The 19,541-nt window shown below is 49.8% G+C and overlaps 3 protein-coding genes across 3 annotated transcripts; 2 read left to right on the top strand and 1 right to left on the bottom strand.

The window, feature by feature from the left end:
- Positions 1 to 69: 69 nt before the first annotated feature.
- On the top strand, positions 70 to 4,256 carry LOC6507605 (coatomer subunit alpha). Its single transcript, XM_001955954.4, has 3 exons — positions 70 to 162; positions 272 to 1,322; positions 1,381 to 4,256. The coding sequence occupies exons 2-3, from the start codon at positions 377 to 379 to the stop codon at positions 4,134 to 4,136; spliced, it is 3,702 nt and encodes a 1,233-aa protein (XP_001955990.1). The 5' UTR covers positions 70 to 162; positions 272 to 376; the 3' UTR covers positions 4,137 to 4,256.
- Positions 4,257 to 4,498: 242 nt separating this feature from the next.
- LOC6507448 (protein big brother) lies at positions 4,499 to 5,654 on the bottom strand. Its single transcript, XM_001955955.4, has 2 exons — positions 5,640 to 5,654; positions 4,499 to 5,580 (listed from the first exon to the last, which is right to left on the bottom strand). Exon 2 carries the CDS (start codon positions 5,467 to 5,469, stop codon positions 4,828 to 4,830), a length of 642 nt encoding a protein of 213 aa, XP_001955991.3. The 5' UTR covers positions 5,470 to 5,580; positions 5,640 to 5,654; the 3' UTR covers positions 4,499 to 4,827.
- Positions 5,655 to 8,764: 3,110 nt separating this feature from the next.
- LOC6507606 (paired box protein Pax-6) lies at positions 8,765 to 13,752 on the top strand. The gene is made up of 5 exons (XM_001955957.4): positions 8,765 to 9,029; positions 10,090 to 10,398; positions 11,017 to 11,157; positions 11,288 to 11,889; positions 12,135 to 13,752. Exons 1-5 carry the CDS (start codon positions 8,897 to 8,899, stop codon positions 12,960 to 12,962), a joined length of 2,013 nt encoding a protein of 670 aa, XP_001955993.1. The 5' UTR covers positions 8,765 to 8,896; the 3' UTR covers positions 12,963 to 13,752.
- The last annotated feature ends 5,789 nt before the right edge of the window (positions 13,753 to 19,541 follow it).

Here is a 19,541-nt window from a genome sequence, read left to right as displayed (position 1 = left end):
GCAGATTATGAAACTATATTTAATAAATTTCGAATATAAATCTGAACAATCAGCTCTGTTAAAGTTAACAGAGTTTATCTCTTAGCTCTGTTAACCTCAACAGCGCCTGACAACCCTGCAGAGGAAGAACAAGACAATTGACGTGTCACAGTTCCACAATTGGTTGGTTTTTTCTTCAATTTCATTTTCTGATCTATTACTACGTTAGGTTTGGGGGCTGGGGGCTAACTGGCAGGAAGTTTACACTTACACCCACTTTCATACATTGCAGTCCAGGCGAGTGCCCAAAGTAACCGACAAAGGGCGCTGCAGAAAAAAGCCGACACCCACAGGAAAAGTAATTGAGACACGAAACGATCGTGGAAAAAGTGCCAACATGCTGACCAACTTCGAGTCGAAGTCAGCGCGGGTGAAGGGTCTGTCGTTCCACCCGAAGCGCCCCTGGATCCTCGTCAGCTTGCACAGCGGCGTCATCCAGCTGTGGGACTACCGGATGCACACACTCCTCGAGAAGTTCGACGAGCACGATGGGCCGGTACGTGGCGTGGCCTTCCACCAGCAGATGCCACTCTTTGTGTCCGGCGGCGACGATTACAAGATCAAGGTGTGGAACTACAAGCAGCGCCGTTGCATCTTCACGCTGTTGGCCCATTTGGACTACGTACGCACGGTGGCGTTCCATCACGAGTACCCCTGGATTCTAAGCGCATCCGATGACCAGACCATTCGCATCTGGAACTGGCAGTCGCGCAACTGCATCTGCGTGCTGACCGGCCACAACCACTATGTTATGTGCGCCCAGTTCCATCCCACGGAAGACCAGATTGTCTCCGCCTCGCTGGATCAAACGGTTCGCGTGTGGGACATCTCCGGCCTGCGCAAGAAGAACGTGGCTCCGGGACCAGGAGGGCTTGACGATCATCTGAAGGGTCATCCGGGCGCTACGGATCTATTTGGTCAGGCCGACGCTGTCGTCAAGCACGTGCTGGAGGGCCACGATCGCGGAGTGAACTGGGCCAGCTTCCACCCCACCCTACCGCTCATCGTTTCGGGCGCCGACGATCGCCTGGTGAAGCTGTGGCGCATGAACGAGTACAAGGCCTGGGAGGTGGACACCTGCCGCGGGCACTACAACAACGTGTCCAGCGTGCTGTTCCACCCCCGCCAGGACCTGATCCTGTCGAACGGCGAGGATCGCAGCATTCGCGTCTGGGACATGACCAAGCGTCAGTGTCTCTTCACATTCCGACGGGACAACGAGCGTTTCTGGATCCTCACGGCGCATCCTACTCTCAATCTCTTCGCCGCCGGCCACGACGGAGGTACGTTGTTAGTTACTGAGCTTAGGATGAAAGTCTAATCTTTTTGTTGTATTTCAAGGCATGGTTGTCTTCAAGTTGGAGCGAGAGCGACCTGCCTATGCCGTGCATGGAAACATTCTCTACTACGTAAAGGAGCGCTTCTTGCGGAAACTGGACTTCACCACCACTAAGGACACTGTTGTGATGCAGCTGCGTCCTGGCAAGTCGCCGGTGTACAGCATGTCCTACAATCCGGCCCTGAACGCCGTGCTTATCTGTACCCGCACCAACAACCTGGAGAACAGCACCTACGATCTCTGCCAGATTCCCAAGGACACGGAGAGCCAGAGCGAGTCGGACAGCAAGCGCAGCTCGGGCATCACAGCCATATGGGTGGCCCGCAATCGGTTCGCCGTACTGGACCGCAACCAGCAGCTGGTGATCAAGAACTTCAAGAACGAGGTGACCAAGAAGCTGCCCACCTTCTGCGAGGAGATCTTCTACGCTGGCACCGGCATGCTGCTTATCCGGGATCCCGAGTTTGTGACCTTGTACGAGGTGCAGCGTCTCGTATCCGTCGGCAGCATCAAGTTGGCCAAGTGCCGATACGTTGTCTGGTCCCCGGACATGTCGCTGGTGGCGCTGCTCTGCAAGCACTCGGTGACCATCTGCGACAGGAGGCTGCAGTACCTGTGCACTGTGCAGGAGAACTGCCGCGTTAAGTCCGGCGCCTGGGACGAGTCCGGCGTTTTCATCTACACCACCAGCAACCACATCAAGTACGCCATCACTAATGGCGACCACGGAATCATCCGCACGTTGGACTTGCCCATTTACCTGACCCGGGTGAAGGGCAACCAGGTGTTCTGCCTGGATCGCGAGTGCCGCACCCGTGTCTTGCACATCGATCCTACCGAGTACAAGTTCAAGCTGGCCCTGATCCAGCGCAAGTACGACGAGGTGCTCCACATGGTGAGGAACGCCCGCTTGGTGGGGCAGAGCATCATCGCTTACTTGCAGCAGAAGGGCTACCCGGAAGTGGCGCTGCACTTCGTCAAGGACGAGAAGACCCGTTTCGGACTGGCTCTGGAGTGCGGCAACATCGAGATCGCCCTGGAGGCGGCTAAGGCTCTCGACGACAAGGAGTGCTGGGACCGCCTGGGCCAAAGTGCCCTGCTGCAGGGCAACCACCAGGTGGTGGAGATGTGCTATCAGCGCACCAAGAACTTCGACAAGCTCAGCTTCCTCTATCTGATTACCGGAAACTTGGAGAAACTGAAGAAAATGAACAAGATCGCAGAGATCCGCAAGGACGTGTCGGCCCAGTACCAAGGCGCCTTGCTTCTGGGAGATGTCAAGGAGCGAGTGAACATTCTCAAGAACTGCGGCCAACTGTCGTTGGCATATCTGACCGCCTCCACCCATGGTTTCGAGGACCTGACCGAATCTCTGGGGGAAGCCATCACGTCTCAGGGTAACGCCCTCCCCGAGATCAATCCCAACGCCCAGCTGCTGCAGCCCCCGGTACCCATTCAGCAACTGGAGACCAACTGGCCGCTGCTCTCGGTGTCCAAGGGATTCTTCGAGGGCGCCATGGTCACCCGTGCCGGCACCAGCGCAACCGCTCGTCAAGCGCTCAACATCAACGCCGACGCGGTGCTGGACGATCCCAGTGGTGGTGGAGATGGCTGGGGAGCAGATGCCGACCTGGGTCTGGATGAGGACGGTGATGAGGAGATGCACGACGCCTTGAGCAATGATGGCGACGGTGGAGCTGGCGGCGAAGACGGCGCCGGTTGGGACGTGGGCGATGACGACTTGGTGGTGCCCGAGGAACTGGCCTCCAAGATCAAGGCGTCTGCCCTGGACAGCAACTACTATGCGGCTCCCAACAAGGGTCTGTCGCCAGCCCAGCAATGGGCCAACAACTCTCCGCTTGTCCTGGATCACGTAAAGGCCGGATCCTTCGAGACTGCCTTCCGCTTGCTGCACGACCAGCTGGGCGTGGTCAACTTCAAGCCCTTCAAGACCCTCTTCCTGCAAAACTACGCCTGCTCCAGAACCAGCTACACGGCCAATCCCAATCTTCAGTCCCTGAGTGGCTATCCCTTGCGCAATTTCGGGGAGACGAACTTAAAGCAGCAGCGTCCCGCTCTCGGAATCAAGCTAAACGACCTGGTAGCTCGTCTCCAAGCTGGCTACCAGTTAACAACGTCCGGCAAGTTCACCGAGGCCGTGGAGAAGTTCCACTCCATTCTCATCAGCATTCCCCTGCTGGTGGTCGAGACCAAATTGGACACGGCGGAAGCCCAGCAGCTGCTGCGGATCTGCGCGGAGTACATAGTGGGGCTGAAAATGGAGACCGTGCGCAAGGGCATGCCCAAGGCGACGCTCGAGGAGCAGAAGCGCCTCTGCGAGATGGCCGCCTACTTCACCCACTGCAAGCTGCAGCCCGTGCACCAAATTCTGACCCTGCGCACCGCCCTGAACATGTTCTTCAAGCTGAAGAACTACAAAACAGCTGCTTCGTTCGCCCGCCGCCTCCTCGAACTAGCTCCCAGGCCGGATGTGGCCCAGCAAGTGCGTAAGATCCTGCAGGCCTGCGAGGTTAATCCCATCGACGAGCACCAGCTGCAGTACGAGGAGTTCAATCCGTTCACCATATGCGGCATCAGCTGGAAGCCACTCTACCGTGGCAAGCCGGAAGTGACGTGTCCCTTCTGCGGCTCCTCGTTCGACCCGCAGTACAAGGGCAACCTCTGCACTGTGTGCGAGGTGAGCCAGATCGGGAAGGAGAGCATCGGGCTCCGCATTTCCAACCTGCAATTCCGCTAAGCCTTCTCCTAGTATGTGTTTCCACGCGCCACGCGAGACCCCTTTAGATTAGTTTCACACGATCCCCGCTTATAAAATATGAATATAAAGTTCAGTGTATTGTATATTATAATATCCAAACTGAATGTCTTTTTAATGGGAGTTTCAAGACTGCTTCAATTCAAATATTGTTATCATTTGGAGAATCTAAGCGGCACACAACTGGTTTCCTCTGTTTAATCATCAGCTCTGCAGTTAGACCACTGGATTCAGTGCCATTGCCAGCTTGGGAATGTGCAGCTCCATGAGTCACAGCCCTCTCCCAGAAACTGAATCGAGTTCACAAAGAGATCCCACGCATCCACCAAAGCCATAAGCAAAGCTCAGTTGATTAGTAATATGTATTTCAGATAAAGATCCACGACACTAAATTGTAAGTAATACCATAAAAGCATACGTAAAGTAAGCATTAGAGCTAACACTAAGTCTAGGAGCATATTCATTCGAGCATCGAACGTGTCTAACGTAATCGTATTTAAATCTCGCATTGGAAAGACCGCCCCCCGTCCAGGGTCGGAGGGTTGTCGGAGCATTCTTAGTTGTCCATGAAGTATTGAGTATTCGCGAATTGAGTCTCTGGCTGCTGCTGAAGCGCCTCCTGCTGGAGCTGGAGTTGCTGGTGCGACGGCGCCGGGGCCGTCCACAGGTCCAACTAACGGCGCCACATGCTGGCGCCCACGCCAATGCCCCCGGAGGTCACTCCCCGCCGGACTGCCTCCATCTCGTCCTGCCGATTGTCCCTGTAGGCGCGCTTGGTGTCCTCGAACTCCCTCAACCGCTGGTTGTAGCGATCAATTTGGTCGCGGAGAATGGCGTCCTCGTGCATTGCCCGCCGCTCGTCGTACTCCAGGCAGCCGACACCATCCAGGCGCTCCAAATCCAGCCAACCACGGAAGCGGACACACACGCCGTTCATGATGAAGTAGGACTTTATGTGCACTTTGCCGTGCTCCTTGTCAAAGTCGCACTCCTTGTCGTGCAGGTAGGGATTCTGGTTGGCGTTGAACACCAGCTGCAGGTTGGTGCCAGAGGCCACGAAACTGGTCTCCGTGTGGCCTTCGCGGCAGCCATTCATGAAGCGCACCTGCCGCTCCTCGATGCTCCGCTCCCTGTATCCCGTGTACCGGATCTCGCTCTCCCTGCTGAGCCTGCGGAAGAGCTCGTCGCTCTCGAACTTGGACTTCTGGTCAGGCACAACCCGCGGCATCTTGAAAATGAACCGCGGCTTTGGCTGCTCATAGAGTCCAATTGTGTCGTAGGGGATCATGTTGGCGAGGGCCGCTTCATTCATCATTTTGCTGCGTGGGCTTTTGCTATCGCTGCTCTGAGTAAACTAAACGGGTCCGTTTGCTGCACAGCCCAGTGAGTAGAAGCTAATTGTCCAGATAAGAATAATAATCCGACTCTGAAAACAACGCACAATACAAATACAACAAAAAAGGTTTGCGGTTTTGATATACCAACCAAAAAATATCGATAGAACGATTGTCGATATCGATAGAATTTTTGTTGACCTTACAACACTGTTAGTAGCGCTGCCACTGTTCGAATAAATATTATTTGGTATTATATCTGGTATTAAATAACGCTATTCTTAAACCGACGGTTACTTTTAATTTAAAATTTAAACATAAATTTGCATAAGACAAATGTCACTTGCCAGAACTTTATGTCCTTTTTCAAAAATTAAACATTTTGAACGAAACTTAAATTCTTAAAAAATTAACTTGCATTGTCCCGTTGTCCCAAGAAACAAGAAACAAGTTTGAGTTTAAAAAAACAAATTACTTTGCAATTAAAATTAATTTACAAATCTTGCAGCGAAGAAAATACCTTGTGGATTACCTTGTGACGACTCTTCAATTAAGCCCCAGCTGCAGAGCATCTGCTGCTGTGGAGCGATTACGCACGAAATCTGGCCAGAGCGCGGGCCCCCTAAGTGCGAGCCCGCTTTCTGTGCCACCCAAATGGTCAAGTGATCCGCGGACTATGGCTCGAACGGACGCGATCGGTAATCGAATTAGGTAAACAAACACTCAATAAGGCGGGCGTACGTTGATAATGTGTGCATAAGCAAATAGGAGACGGGACACGGGGCACTGGGGCCGGGCAGGTGGGGATGCCGCGTTGCGATTGCGGCGGCGATGACGGGCGAAAAGTAATGAAATTTCATTTAGGTGGTCGCCAACGGCTGCGGACCATCTGCTTGTGTGAATGCTTGATTGTTGGAGTGCCACTCGAAGTGGCGAGGGCGCACGCTACTCGCCAGGGCTTACACTCTGGAAAAATGTGTATACTTTCCTACATATTCTTAGAGATTGCAACCGATGTTGCTGACTAAAACCTGCAACATGTGGCGCTAGCTATCAATAGCGAAAACTAAACTGAAGTAAAACAAGTTGTTGTAAAGCCCCATCTAATTTCTCTCTCTGCAGCGATCGGTATCCAGATATTATTTACTTAGTAAATTATTCCTGTTCGATTGTTTGCGTTTGCTCTGGATCTCTGGCATGAGGGCACTCGAACGTCATCGTCAGCATCGTTCATTCATGATTCGCCTTTCACAAATCCAGAGCCTCAGAGGTCCAGAGACGTGTGTCTATACGGCCGAGTATCTGCCCCATTGTGCACTTTGCATCCGAACAGACAAATAAATACAAAAGGCAGTTCTGATCAGCTTAGTGAGACATCTCATTATCGCCAGGTGAGTTCTTCGGATTCGGCCTCAGAATATACATCCCGTTTTGCTTGCAGATCTCTCTGATTTTTCTCATCAACCAGAATCGGTCCAGTGTCCGGGTAATTGCTTTTTAACTCTGGCATTCAGCATCCATTTCTGCAGCGCCGGGAGCCACTCAATTCGTGGGCTTTGATGCAATTTGGCTTCTGTATAAGCCTCGCTCCCAATCGGGTTGGGGTTCTGTGTGGCTCGGCATCATCACGATCACGCCATGTGTAGTTTAGTTGCAGTTTCGATTCACATCGGATTGCCTTGCCCAGGCAGCGCATCAATCATCCATCACGCATCCCGAAGACAACGACCTAGCGGACCAGGAACCAGTATTCCGGCCATGCGATTATGTCCAAGGTTCAACCGGGTTGAGGATTCTGCCAAAGATTTTCTAAAAATATGCACATTTCATAAAGCTGTCTAATGGTCTTCTAGTCACTTTTCTTATTGGCAACTAGTTTTGAAATTAAAGTAATCTCTCATCAGAAACCCTCCAATGTTTGAGAGTTTCATCAGGATCCTTTGAAGGAACTGGTAGGTGTCCTTCATTGATAAATCTTTGTTTTAGGATATTTAGAAGAACCTAGTAAAATATTATAAAAAGCGTTGCTTTTTTTTAGGTTAAGTCTATAAATAATATAAAATAATAATAAAAGATAAAAAAATAATAAAATATAATAAAAGTAATAAAAACCAGCATAATTAAATATAAAAAATAAGTATATCCTTCTTAAAGTAGTCCTTTATTTTTTACCAAGAATCCTTCTTTAAAAATTATTTAATTCTGAAACTCATTTTATTTATGATTTATCTAGTCTGTTGTGAAACTTCAAGCCAAATATATTGATTATTTAATAAATAGCAAATAGGTAGGATTATTTAGTGTCTCTTTATTGTAATTTATTGTAGATGGTCTAGTTTATTGAAATATGTGTGAACATTTGCCAATCTCTTTTAAATACGAGACTGATTAAAACGTAATGAGACACAATTAATTGTTAGTGTCTACGCAGTAAAGTCGTGCTGCTTATAACAATTTAACTAATTAATCAAAGGTGGCAACTAAATATTTCACTTGTCTGGTATTTGTGAACTAAATAGGATCTAAAGTATGTTGTTTTAGAATAAAAATTATATCTGTGACAATTACCAATCCATTAGTACAAAACCAAACTAAATAAATGCACTTAAAGGTTAGGTACTAACGCCCCATATCGGATTTTGAATTAATTCCATCGTTTTGTAGGGCACCTTATGGATGAAACGCCTGAATTTTAACGCCCAATATGCGGAGCGTTTGTGTAATGACCCCAGCGGAGGCTCCTGCCCCCTGGAAGCCCCAGCTCCTTTCCAGTGTTTACATTAGCGCGTCACCAACGAGTTTATAATTGTTTGATTTGTGTGCGCGCACCCAGTCACCGACAGTTGACTGTACAGTGGTCCCTCTCTCACAAAAAAGGAAAAACTCATGCCGACGGACTGCCCTCAACGGCCGCCATTATGAATGCGAGGCCCGCAAACCGGTTGGCGCTCCGGAGTCACTCAAGTCGAGCCGAGTGAAACGGGCACCCGCCGAGTGGAGTGACCCGGCCAGGTGAAATTCAAGCGCTCATTGTGCTAAGAGCAGCTTTCGCGTGCACAACGTTTCATCGGAGCGCAGCGGGAAAAGAATCATCCCAGAATCGGAGAGTCGGGAAATCGGAGAAAGAAAAGAAAGGATCGTCTTCTAGCCGCGCTTCTGTTCGGGGGGGATCGGCGCAGTGCATGTGTGTGTGCTATGAATCCAATTGACCGCATTGCGTTGCCACTTCCAGTTCCAATTCCATTTCCGTTTCCGCTTGGCTACAATCGCTGAAATACCTGCTGGCTTGGATGTGCTGTGATTGTAACCGCTTTGTGATTGTGCCCCAGTTGCTCTAACCTAATCAGAATCGGAATAAACATATATAATACAGAAACACTAATCGATCAGACTAACCGACTCATAGACATGTTGATTGAGCCGACTTTAAACCGTGACCTTGGCTCGCTAACTGTCGCAAATTCTGGCCTCTCGGCCGCGCACTGGAAAATGGAGCCCCATCCCCAACGCATCACATCGCTGGCCCCTCACGCCTCCAGTGGTAAGTGCCCGACTTCAGGGATGTGGATAGGCCGTCGGCGAAACTAGGTTTCGAAAAAAGTGTTTCACTATTCAGAAAGTTTTTAGTACTTCCATGGTATTCAAGGAAGTAGATTTCGAAATCCTTTTTTTGGCTCTAAATTGAAAGTTATATTGTCTTTGATAATTTATAATATAATTTGATAAATGTCTTATTGACATGAACTTCATATCTTAATTGCTATTTACTTGCTGGACCTTGGATAATTCATTTCCAACCAATAAATTAGAAATCGATAGGTTCCTCGGACTATTAGAATCACAAGAATAGCTAACTCGTAAAGCTAACCAGGGAATATTGAATTTAAAATCCATATACTCCGAACCTTCTGTTCTAATCTATATCATTATTTTTAATAAACACTTTGCTCTGCTGCCAATGTCATAATTGGCAGTGCGTGGCTCATTTCTTCGACCCGGCCCGTAGTTAAAAATAAATAAAACTGGTTCGCCGCTGATGAGCGGCACAATTGATTATGGCCCCGTATATATTCAGTTAGGGACGTTTTAAAAAATATTTACCCGGCAAACAAGAAAAGTGAAACGCGCATTTAAAACGCTAATTGACAATTTGAGCGACGAGGTGCCCAGGCCGAATGATATATGGATCGTTTTTAAGCGAAAGCAAATACAATACTCTGTCGAATTAACGTAATACGCAGGCCTGTTTTAGCCCTCAATTTGTACGAGCTCTGTAGCTGGGCCAGCTGAGTACATATTTTAATTTTCGCTTTGTGCTCGGGCTCCGCGTTTCAATTAGCTTGATAAATCTCCATTGGCAGCAGATTCGCTTGCGTGCTAGCCACCATTTTGCCATTTTGCGACTGCCATAGACGTGTTTATATTATATGTTTGTAGTACAGATATCGGAATGGCTGCAGCCATCAGTCATCCCAGTTCGGTTCAGTCAACACAATTTACGGTTAATTTATCATAATTAACCATTGTTACAGTGGAGTGAAGAGCCACAATGACGCCTGACAATGGCCAATTATCGTTCAATTCGTATCGTTCAATTGCAGTGGCGGCGGCATCGGTGGCAGTGGCAGCAGCAGCAGCGGCGGCGGCAGCAGCGGGATCCGGATCGGGAGCTCCGGCCTCATCACCCACATCTGTGCAAATACCGCCGGGCTTCGGCGGGAGCTCAGGAAGCAGCAGCGGCGGCGGCGGGGGTGGAGTTCCTCCGCCCGGAACGACAGCCGCGGGAAGCACCTTGAACAGCCTGATGTCGCAGCACCGGCTCCTGGAGTTCTCCCGGTTCGGTGGCCTCCGCGGTTACGACATCGCCCAGCACATGCTCACCCAGCAGGGAGCTGTCTCCAAGTTGCTAGGTCAGTAAACACAAAACACCTCTTGACAGACCCTCAGATCTAGCCCGACAACTGCACCTCTCCGGTGCCCTACCGGGGCACACATCAGATAACTAATGGGCACTTTGTTTTCGATTTGTTTGCTAATTTTAATGATAAACATGTTATTATCCCCTGAGTGTCCTCCCGAGGTCCCTCCTCGTGTGCAGCCGTGTAATTTAGCCACTTAAAATTGCATAATCGCCTGGCTGCCCGACTGGCCGACTGGCTGGTCAAAACGCGGCTGGCTCATTAATCAAAATGCGGCTTATTTGCGGACTTGTAAGGGTCGTTGCGTGCTCCTCTGGCACTGAGGAAAAAGAATAGCTGAGTAAGCCTCTTTTTTAAACATGCTTGGCTGAAATATTTTAAATAATAAAGAAATTAGGAACACCTTCAAGAGCTTTCTCTCAGTGCAGGTAGTGAGCTTCCCCCTGAAGCTCACCAAGCCATATCCTTTCGCTCTGATGGGGCCAACTGATAAAGATATTAAACACTCGGGGATAAGCCAGATGGACTGTCAAAATCGCAGCTTAGAGCCACGGCAGCCATAAATCGATTGCCCCATAACTTAACCCGCCCGATGTCTGATTTTTGCAGGCTCGCTGCGACCACCGGGCTTAATTGGTGGTTCGAAGCCGAAGGTGGCCACGCCGACAGTCGTCTCCAAGATCGAGCAGTACAAGCGCGAGAATCCGACGATCTTCGCCTGGGAGATACGCGAGCGCCTGATATCCGAGGGTGAGTAGCCGCTTCATATCCGCCTCCTCGGATAATTGGAGCTAATCCGGGCGGGTCTGATTGATCGCTGATTGATCGGCGGCCGCTTTCATATGCCAGTTGCCAGTAATTTCGTAATCCCGCCTCGCAGGTGTCTGCACCAATGCCACCGCTCCATCGGTGAGCAGCATCAACCGCATCCTGCGCAACCGGGCCGCCGAGCGGGTGGCCAGCGAGTTTGCTCGCACCGCCGCCTACGGGCTGTACCCTCCGCCCCCGCACCCCTACGGCAGCTTCACTTGGCATCCGGCAGCAGCGGCCGCTGCGGCAGGTGGCCAAGGAGTGCCTCCTCCTCCGCCCCCATCCGCGCTGTGGTCCGTGGCGGCTCCCACGCTGGCGAATCTGCCGCCCAGTGCCGCCAGTGCGATGCCGAATGCCTCGACTTGCGGTTCCCTCAGCTCTGCGCACCTTATGGCGGGCGCGGGTGCGGTGGGAGGTGGTGTTCCCAGCAATCGGGCCATTTCCCCCGGTTCGGGCAGCCACGACACCCTGGAGTCGGCCGACGAGAACAGACACATTGATTCCGATTACCTGGACGACGACGATGAGCCCAAGTTTCGCCGAAACAGGACCACCTTCAGTCCGGAGCAGCTGGAGGAGCTGGAGAAGGAGTTCGACAAGAGTCACTATCCCTGCGTGAGCACCCGGGAGAGGCTTTCCAGTCGCACCAGCTTGAGTGAAGCACGAGTTCAGGTGAGTTCAGGGATTAGAGAACACCAAAAAAATTGTTTAAAGATAGGCCTTCTTTTTTCACCAATCAGTTTGAGTTTCTACATAACTATACCTTCTACATAACACCTACCCATCTTAAAGTCCTAATGAAAATATTACGTATACGCAATGTTTCATTATTAAGAAAACCTTAACCCTAACCTCGGTTGACTACTTGAAATATACCTTTTTCTAAAACGAATTCTGTTATTTTTGTATACTCTTAGGTCTGGTTCTCCAATCGCAGGGCCAAGTGGCGTCGCCACCAGCGGATGAATCTCCTGAAGCGACAGCGCTCCAGTCCCGCCAACCCACTGCACTCCCAGCAGTCCAACGATGGCCCTCCGGCCAGTTCGCCCACGCCCAGCAACCACAGTAGCAGTGCCTCCACCTCGGCGCCCGTGGCTGCGGCCCCGCCCCCTCAACAGCCGCTGCCCATTCTGGCGGACCACCACTCGCCCCAAGCCCCGCCTCCGCCGGCGGTGATGTTGCACACGTTGCACGGACCGCCAGCAGGCCACCATCCCCTGCAGCATCATCCCCTGCATCTGCCCACGCACCCGGCGGCCCTGCAACTTCTGAGCCACTACCACCAGCAGCAGCAACAGCAGCAACATCAGCAGCAGCAACTGTCGCCCACGGGGTGCAGTCCCGTGTCGATGGGCGGGGAGAGGAGTGCCTTCCGCAGCCTGGTGAGCTCCCCCTCGGCGGCCGCCTTCCTAGGTCTGGCCAGGCAGTATGCCGTGGCCGCCTCTCTGACCGCCGCCGAGGAGCAACGATCCCGTCTGCACTACTCCCCTGCCGGCGGACGAGGCGAGGTAGCTGGCGAGACAGGTGGAACGGGAGCGGGTGCGGGACTGGGATCTGGAGCTGGAGCCGGCTCAACCATGACCGTGGACAACTCGTCGTCCGACTCGGATGAGGAGATCAACGTACACGACGATTCCGATGGTGAAATTGAGTCGCCGGCGATGGCGGTGGCAGCAAAGGTGGCCCGCCTGTCATCCTCCGATGCGCCGGCTACGTTGCAGTTCCTAAAGCATGACCATCGTTAGAGAGGCTCAGATCGGTAGGGGCGGAGCAGCGGCAGCAGTGGCGGCGACATCTAATTGAAAACTTGAGTTGTGCGCGCGTCTGTGATTGACAGCAAGAGCAGCAGCAGCAGCAGCAATAGCAACATAAGAGGCAGCAACAGCGTCTGAAATTGCAACAGCAACAGGGAGGAGACGAAGGAGGAGGAGCAGCTGGAGGAGGAGGAGCTGGAGGGCGGTGCTGGAGGTGCGTGTTTGGGTAGCGAAACACGAGAAGCCGACTACATTGTAGGCAAAACAAATCGAAAAACCAAAGTTAAAATGCTGCTCACCTACTTGGCTGCGGTTGGGGGTCGCGAAAAGCAAAGCAAAGGCAGCGGCTTAGCTGAAGATTAGCTGAAAATGTAACTAATACTATACAGTACACGCTCGTCCCATTTTCATAATGCACAGACATACATATCTATTTAAACAAAACGTACCCGTACGGCATAATTATAATGCATATTTGTTCAGTTCAGTTCAGTTCAGTTCAGTTTAGTTGAGTGCGCCGGCTGCCGACTTACCTCATCACCATTTAAGGCTATAGCATATGCAATATATAGACGTAGAGATAGGACACTCTATCTGCAACTCTAACTTGTAACTTTTAACTTGTAGCTTGTAACTCTAGCCGTAAGCCTACACTATTTATGAAGAGTTTGGTTGCGTTTGAACTGATATTTGGTAGTGGCGGACGTGAGCAGAGTGCGTAAGTGTTTAAGGCTCAAACTGAGTGAGAAACCAATAAAGACGACAAGTGTAAGAAATCAAATCCGAGCCTTTCTTTGGGGTTCGAACAGGAAATCGCTTCGCTCCGCTTCGGAGTGACAACAAATACAATTTATTCGTTCGGTTTCACGCAAACACACAACACAAAAAGCTCAGCCGATGAGCATAAATAAGCATTTAACACTCGAAAGGCTTCTTAAAACGTTATTAAATATTAATATAATCAATATTCATTGTGCGAGAGGGCCGAGGGGTGGAGAGGGGATAGAGACACCGAACGAAATCGAAATCAAAATCAAAATACAAAAAATACGCGCATAGAAATCGCTTAAATTTCAAACGTAATGGCCAATATGTCCAAATCTGGTAGATAACATCGACATTTTAATTATAACCAAATGAAGCCGCATCTCTGGCACGGTGGGGACCAGCTAAATGCGACGGCAGCGGGCCAAGGAATGGTCTTGTATCGAATGGGATGGGGTCTGGGATGGGATGCTCATTCCACTGACCGATTAAAAATGCCGAGCCAACTAAGCACATAAATCAATGTAAATTATGGTGTTAACAAAAGGCGAGCTGAGCAGGCATCAGCGGCTGGATCGGATCGGATCGGATCGTATTGGCTTGGAATGGGATCTTTGGATCGTTGACTTTTTTGGACTGGAAGGCCCAAAGAGGGGGTTCTGGCCTGGTTTTAAATGAGCTGACTGGGCCTTCGCATCTGATAAGCCAGCCAGCCGAGTGTGTTGTGTACCATAGCTCTTTCGTGTCGATACTTACAGCTTCAATCGGAATTGGGAACTGGGAGTCCCATCCCATCGCCTGGACGGGTACAGGGAACACTTGGCCGGAGCACCAGATCGGGTGACCGCTTCAATTTGCTTGAGTTTTTATGAGCCCTTGGCTCTGCTTATTCTAATTTAGTGCGGAGCTGCTCGTGAGCATTCCTTTAATAAATTTAAATCACCTTCTATTGAAAATATTTTCACCTCGCGCCCATAAATTATACATTATACGATATTTATACAGTCTGAGCCACGGGTCTTTGGGTCATCTTCAAAAAACGAATATATACATACTTTTCGGTTGTTTTTGTGAGTGCCTGTTTTTGCCTTGGGTTCACGCTTATTCACTGATTCCGTTTAGGCCACAAAATTGTGACTTGGCCGGCTGGGCGATTCCAGCAAAGCTTTGTTTCTGGAGGGAGCTTTGGGAGGAAGGGGGCACATGGGGGTCCAAGGTTTGATGGACCAGGGCAAAGTGGCGCTCTCATGAGCGCCATATAATCGCAGGCAAACATTTTTACGATCCTGCGGCACTGACTCCTCCCCGGCCTGATCAGTTGGCCAGGTTGATGAGTCTGAAGAGTCCTGCAGACTGTCCGGGCAACAATGTTGCAAAAAATCTTCGCGGCCCGCCGCTGGCTCTGAGCAGTTTTTATTGTTTGGGTTGGTTGAAATCGATGAACTTTACCAAGGCTTCAAAGCCTGTTCACTGTGAAAAATATCTCCTAAGTTGGATTCACTTGCTAGTGCTTCAATGTGCCCTAAAGCTCCAGTGCCTATGTTCTCTGGAGACTCTCCTCCCGGTGTGGAACCATCGCCACAGCTCTCGAGGCAAGGAGCCGGTGATAAATCTGTTGGCGAGCCGGCGCAACATCGCCATCGCATACTTCTAAATGGACCATAAACGTGCGAAGTCGCAACACCAGCAATAACTAAAGTTAGTTACGTTTACTAATATGACAACAATGTTGTTTGTAGGCCCTTCCCACTCCCCCTGCCCCGGCAATGCAAATGCGAGCGAATCAGTGCCAGAGCCAGAGCCAGGCGCATATCTCAGTCCCAGGGCCCAGGGAACAGCCACGCCAATGGGAATGGGTGTCGTTATTCCGCCATTACGTCGTTTTTTAGCTTACAAAAACAAATACGTCAAGAAGCAAGGCTCTTTCCAGAGGGGCCTGAGGAACCCCTCCCCGGCAATCAAACACGCAAATGCAATTAAGCCGATGGGGGTGAAAGGGCTCTGAAGGATATATACTTGCCTTTCCTCCATATTGGCTTAAACAATATACAAAAGTCTTAATTGAAAATATAATTATAAAGAGTTCTATTCTGCAATTACTATATATACCTATTTTATGGATTCTGTTACTAATCACAAAATATTGCATACTTCTAGGTACTATATATTGCTAAGGACTCTCTGGAGATGTTAAGAAACAAAACTTTAATTCCTTGGTAATCAATATTTACTTTTTGCACACTTAATTTCTGAAATACACAATACCCCTGAGTCGGGACTGTGGAACATGTTTTGGATATTGAAATACGTGAGAGTGTCGCCATCCAGACGACTGATTTATGCCCGAACTTAAATGGCCACAATGGCGATTCAGATGACCCGACCCGTGCACCGTGTACCGCGTACCGGGTCTAAGGTATAAGGTATACTCCCCATCCCATTCTCCGGCCGTTGTGGAGGGATCGGTCCTCTGTTAATGAGCCGGGCGATTAAAAAATGTGCATTTGTGTTTGTCCGCTCCTTAAATGAGCTCGAGCTTTTAACGCGCTGCCCTAGGTTTGTGTTTTATAATTCCCCCCGAGCCGGGGAGTGATTTTGTCTCGTTGTCATCTCATTTGGAATTGGGCGATAAGACAAATTTGTTTTCTTTGTTTATAACTTTATGCAGATACAGGTTTCGGTTTCGGATGCCCTGCCCCGGCCGGCATCCTCGGCTCTCTGGCCAGACTCTCCATGCTACAATGCGGTTAGGGTGTCCGGAGTTCGAGGTAGTTGGGGCCAGTGGGGCAGCCGAGTTGGTATATTTAATCTTTGTCGCCTCGCAAGTCGCAGGCCGCAACAAAAAAGCGGAATTCTGAACATTGATTTGAATTTTGAATTCAAATGTCGTCGTTGTCTCTTTGGTTTCTTGGTTATTGGGGTATTTGGTTTTATTTTATTTGCCGGCAGCTGCCGCTGACATCTTCATTAACGAGGAGTGTGATCAAAAGAGTAATGAGGTGTTGATAGTGCCCGAAAGCGGAGAGGCTTTATGCATTCCCTCGGATTAATTAGGGACACTGCTTTGCTGGCCGTTTCGTCGTCAGAAGTCGGAGCGATCTAGTATGCCCCACCGGTAATTGTGGGCCTCTTGTGTCATTCGGCCGATTTCGAGTCTTTGAAGTCTTTCAACTCTTCGGTTCTATTCTTCTGTTCTCTGTCCCCCGATCTGAGTTCTGAGTCCGAATCCGAATCCGAATTCGAACCCGTATTCAACGCAGCTGCTGGGGCCTTTTGTTCTGCCTGGCCAATTTGCATATGATAAATTTGCTTCCATATTTTGTTAAATTGCTGTGCGGGTTTTCTCCTATTGGCCTGGCCAAAAGCAAAAGCATTGGCGCGTGGTAAATTGGTTGTATTGTAGAGGCATCTAATTAGTGGCCGGCTACCGAATTATGACCAATTATATTTATTGATTGATTGTGGGCTATAATCACTGGGCCCACCAACTCCCGTTGGACGCGGATTTTCGATTTGTTCGAAAACGGTTTGGCTTTTTCGCATTGTTGGGAGAGATTTTTGGGGCCATCTCGAAAGTAATACAATAAGAAACAAGAGGATTAACGAACTTCGCCTAGAACAATAATAACATTCTTTGAAGATAGTGGGGTAGCAGGGTTCATATAATATTCGACCAGGTCTTCGAGTTGGTGACGATTCTAAGTGAGAATCTCGGAATGTTTTGTTTTGAGTACTAGACTCGGTTTTGGCCCATAAAAACGCACTCTGGGAATAGTTACAGGCCCTCTAAACAATGTCTAATTAAAGGCGGCAATCGCCGCGAGTCAGACCACTTAGCCCGCGCATAAATCTCGGACCTCTAATGGAGCCCCAATCCCCAAGACCGAAGAGGCTGCCACAATTAACCGAGACTTATGACGCTGCTGCACCTGATTAAGATGCAAGCAGCCGGTCCTCCCGATCAGGGTGCAGGGCGCTGGGGCTGGGGATGGGGCTGGGCCCATCAAACGATCTCTAAACTACGCCTATTGTCTCGACGGAGCCTGACTACTACAAAAATGTTAAACGGCCGGCCGCTCTCTTGGCCAAAGAGATTTATTGCCTGTCCCAAAATCACAGAAGACCCGTTGCTGCCGACCGAGAAATCGATCGATCGATCGAGTATAGTCGGATAGCCGGATAGCCGGATCGCATTCCGTCGAATCACGCATAAACGAAGTCACTTCGATTCCCCAACGGAATTAACGTATTAATGCGCCTACATCGCCCACTAATTGAGCCAGCGACACCGGGCCGGCTGATAAGTTGGCTCCGATCTCTGGGAATGTCCACTTAAATGTGGCAGCATCCCGCGTCTCTTCGAATAGGTGCCCCATAATGCAAACAATATGTCTCTATAGGATTTCAGTGGCTTCATTGATTCTTATCACCCTATAAAATACATTTCGTTTGATTATTTGTATTTCTCTCGCTTTTTATAAGCCTTCTACACAGCCAACAACCAACAACCAACAGCCGACAACCGTCAACCGACAAGGAACTCGGCCAACAACATCTTGGCCGTTGTTGCCGTGTTGTTGTCACCATTGTGGCTCATCGCTGGCTTTTGTGCGCCAACATTTTATTTTCATTCAACATAGATGGCTGCTTTTTATTTGAAGTCGATTTCGGATCCGATCGGATCGGATCGGAGTCGGTCTCCATACCCATAGAGCGATTCAGAGTGTAATTTATGTCTTTATTTAGTAAAGATTTCGTTTCCTAATTTATTGTGATATCTCTTTGGGCAACGGCAGCAGAAGCCCCGGCAGTCTCATCCTCACTTGGTGATTTGTACAGTGCAGTTCACAATTATAGGTTCAGGGGAGGAAGTATATTTTAATACTGAGTTTCAGAATTATTACATTTATGGAGTTGGAGGTCTATAGTGAGACTTGTCTAGGATTCTTAGGATAAATCAATATTAATACTCTTCGACTGCCCTTCACTGTATGTATAGACTGTTGTTGTTGTTTTGTCCGCTTGTCGACACCTTGGCCCGCTCTTCTTCTTGCCGCTCTCATTTGGGCCCGGCTTAGATTGTGGCCATGCGATGATGTTGATGTTGTTTGTGCTCACCTCTTTGACCGCTCATTCGTTCCCGTGACAGTCCCAGCCCCATCCCGGTCACCTCACTTGCGCTACTCTGCTTCTGAAGTCGGCCCTTTTCCCCATCCAGTCTCCAGTCGTCAGCCTCCATCCTCAATCCTCTTGCCGGGTTCCCAGCTCTTCAGCATTCCCATTAGGAGCGTGAAGTGATCCCAATTTATCTGCTATCTGCTGATAATGCTCACCGAACAAAGTGAATTAAATTGAATTTGAAAATAGCCGCAAATGAGACGGCCAAGCAGAGGTTTTAGGCCATCTACTCCAGCCTATATAGGTTAGGGCCCTTCCACTCAATTTCTACTTAGGAACTACCACTCCACCCAAGGGTTCCACCAAAGTGGCCGTGCAATTGAGGCGACGAGCACTTGTTTTCCCCCGAAAACGGTGTAAAGTCCATATTTATGTCCCCGTAATTTATAGATTTTTTATTGCCCAGTCAGGAGCAGCAGGCAGGCAGCCGGGAGTGACGTCAGTGTTAACCCGAATGGGATTGGCCCGGGGCCAATTGAAGACATCTTCATTAGGAAATGGCCAGCAGTCGGAGATCGCGCAGGACTGGAGGACTGACCGAGCCGGGCGACAAGTGCTTTTCCTTGTACCGAATGTCTGCTGGGCTAATTGGATTACCTTGGCCGGGATCGGGAGTGCGAACTGGTG

This window comes from Drosophila ananassae, chromosome 2R (genome assembly GCF_017639315.1).
Source record: "Drosophila ananassae strain 14024-0371.13 chromosome 2R, ASM1763931v2, whole genome shotgun sequence".
Classification (NCBI taxonomy): Eukaryota; Metazoa; Arthropoda; class Insecta; order Diptera; family Drosophilidae; genus Drosophila; species Drosophila ananassae.
The sequence above is the reverse complement of the archived record's forward strand: the minus strand, read 5'-3'. Positions and strand labels throughout refer to the sequence as shown.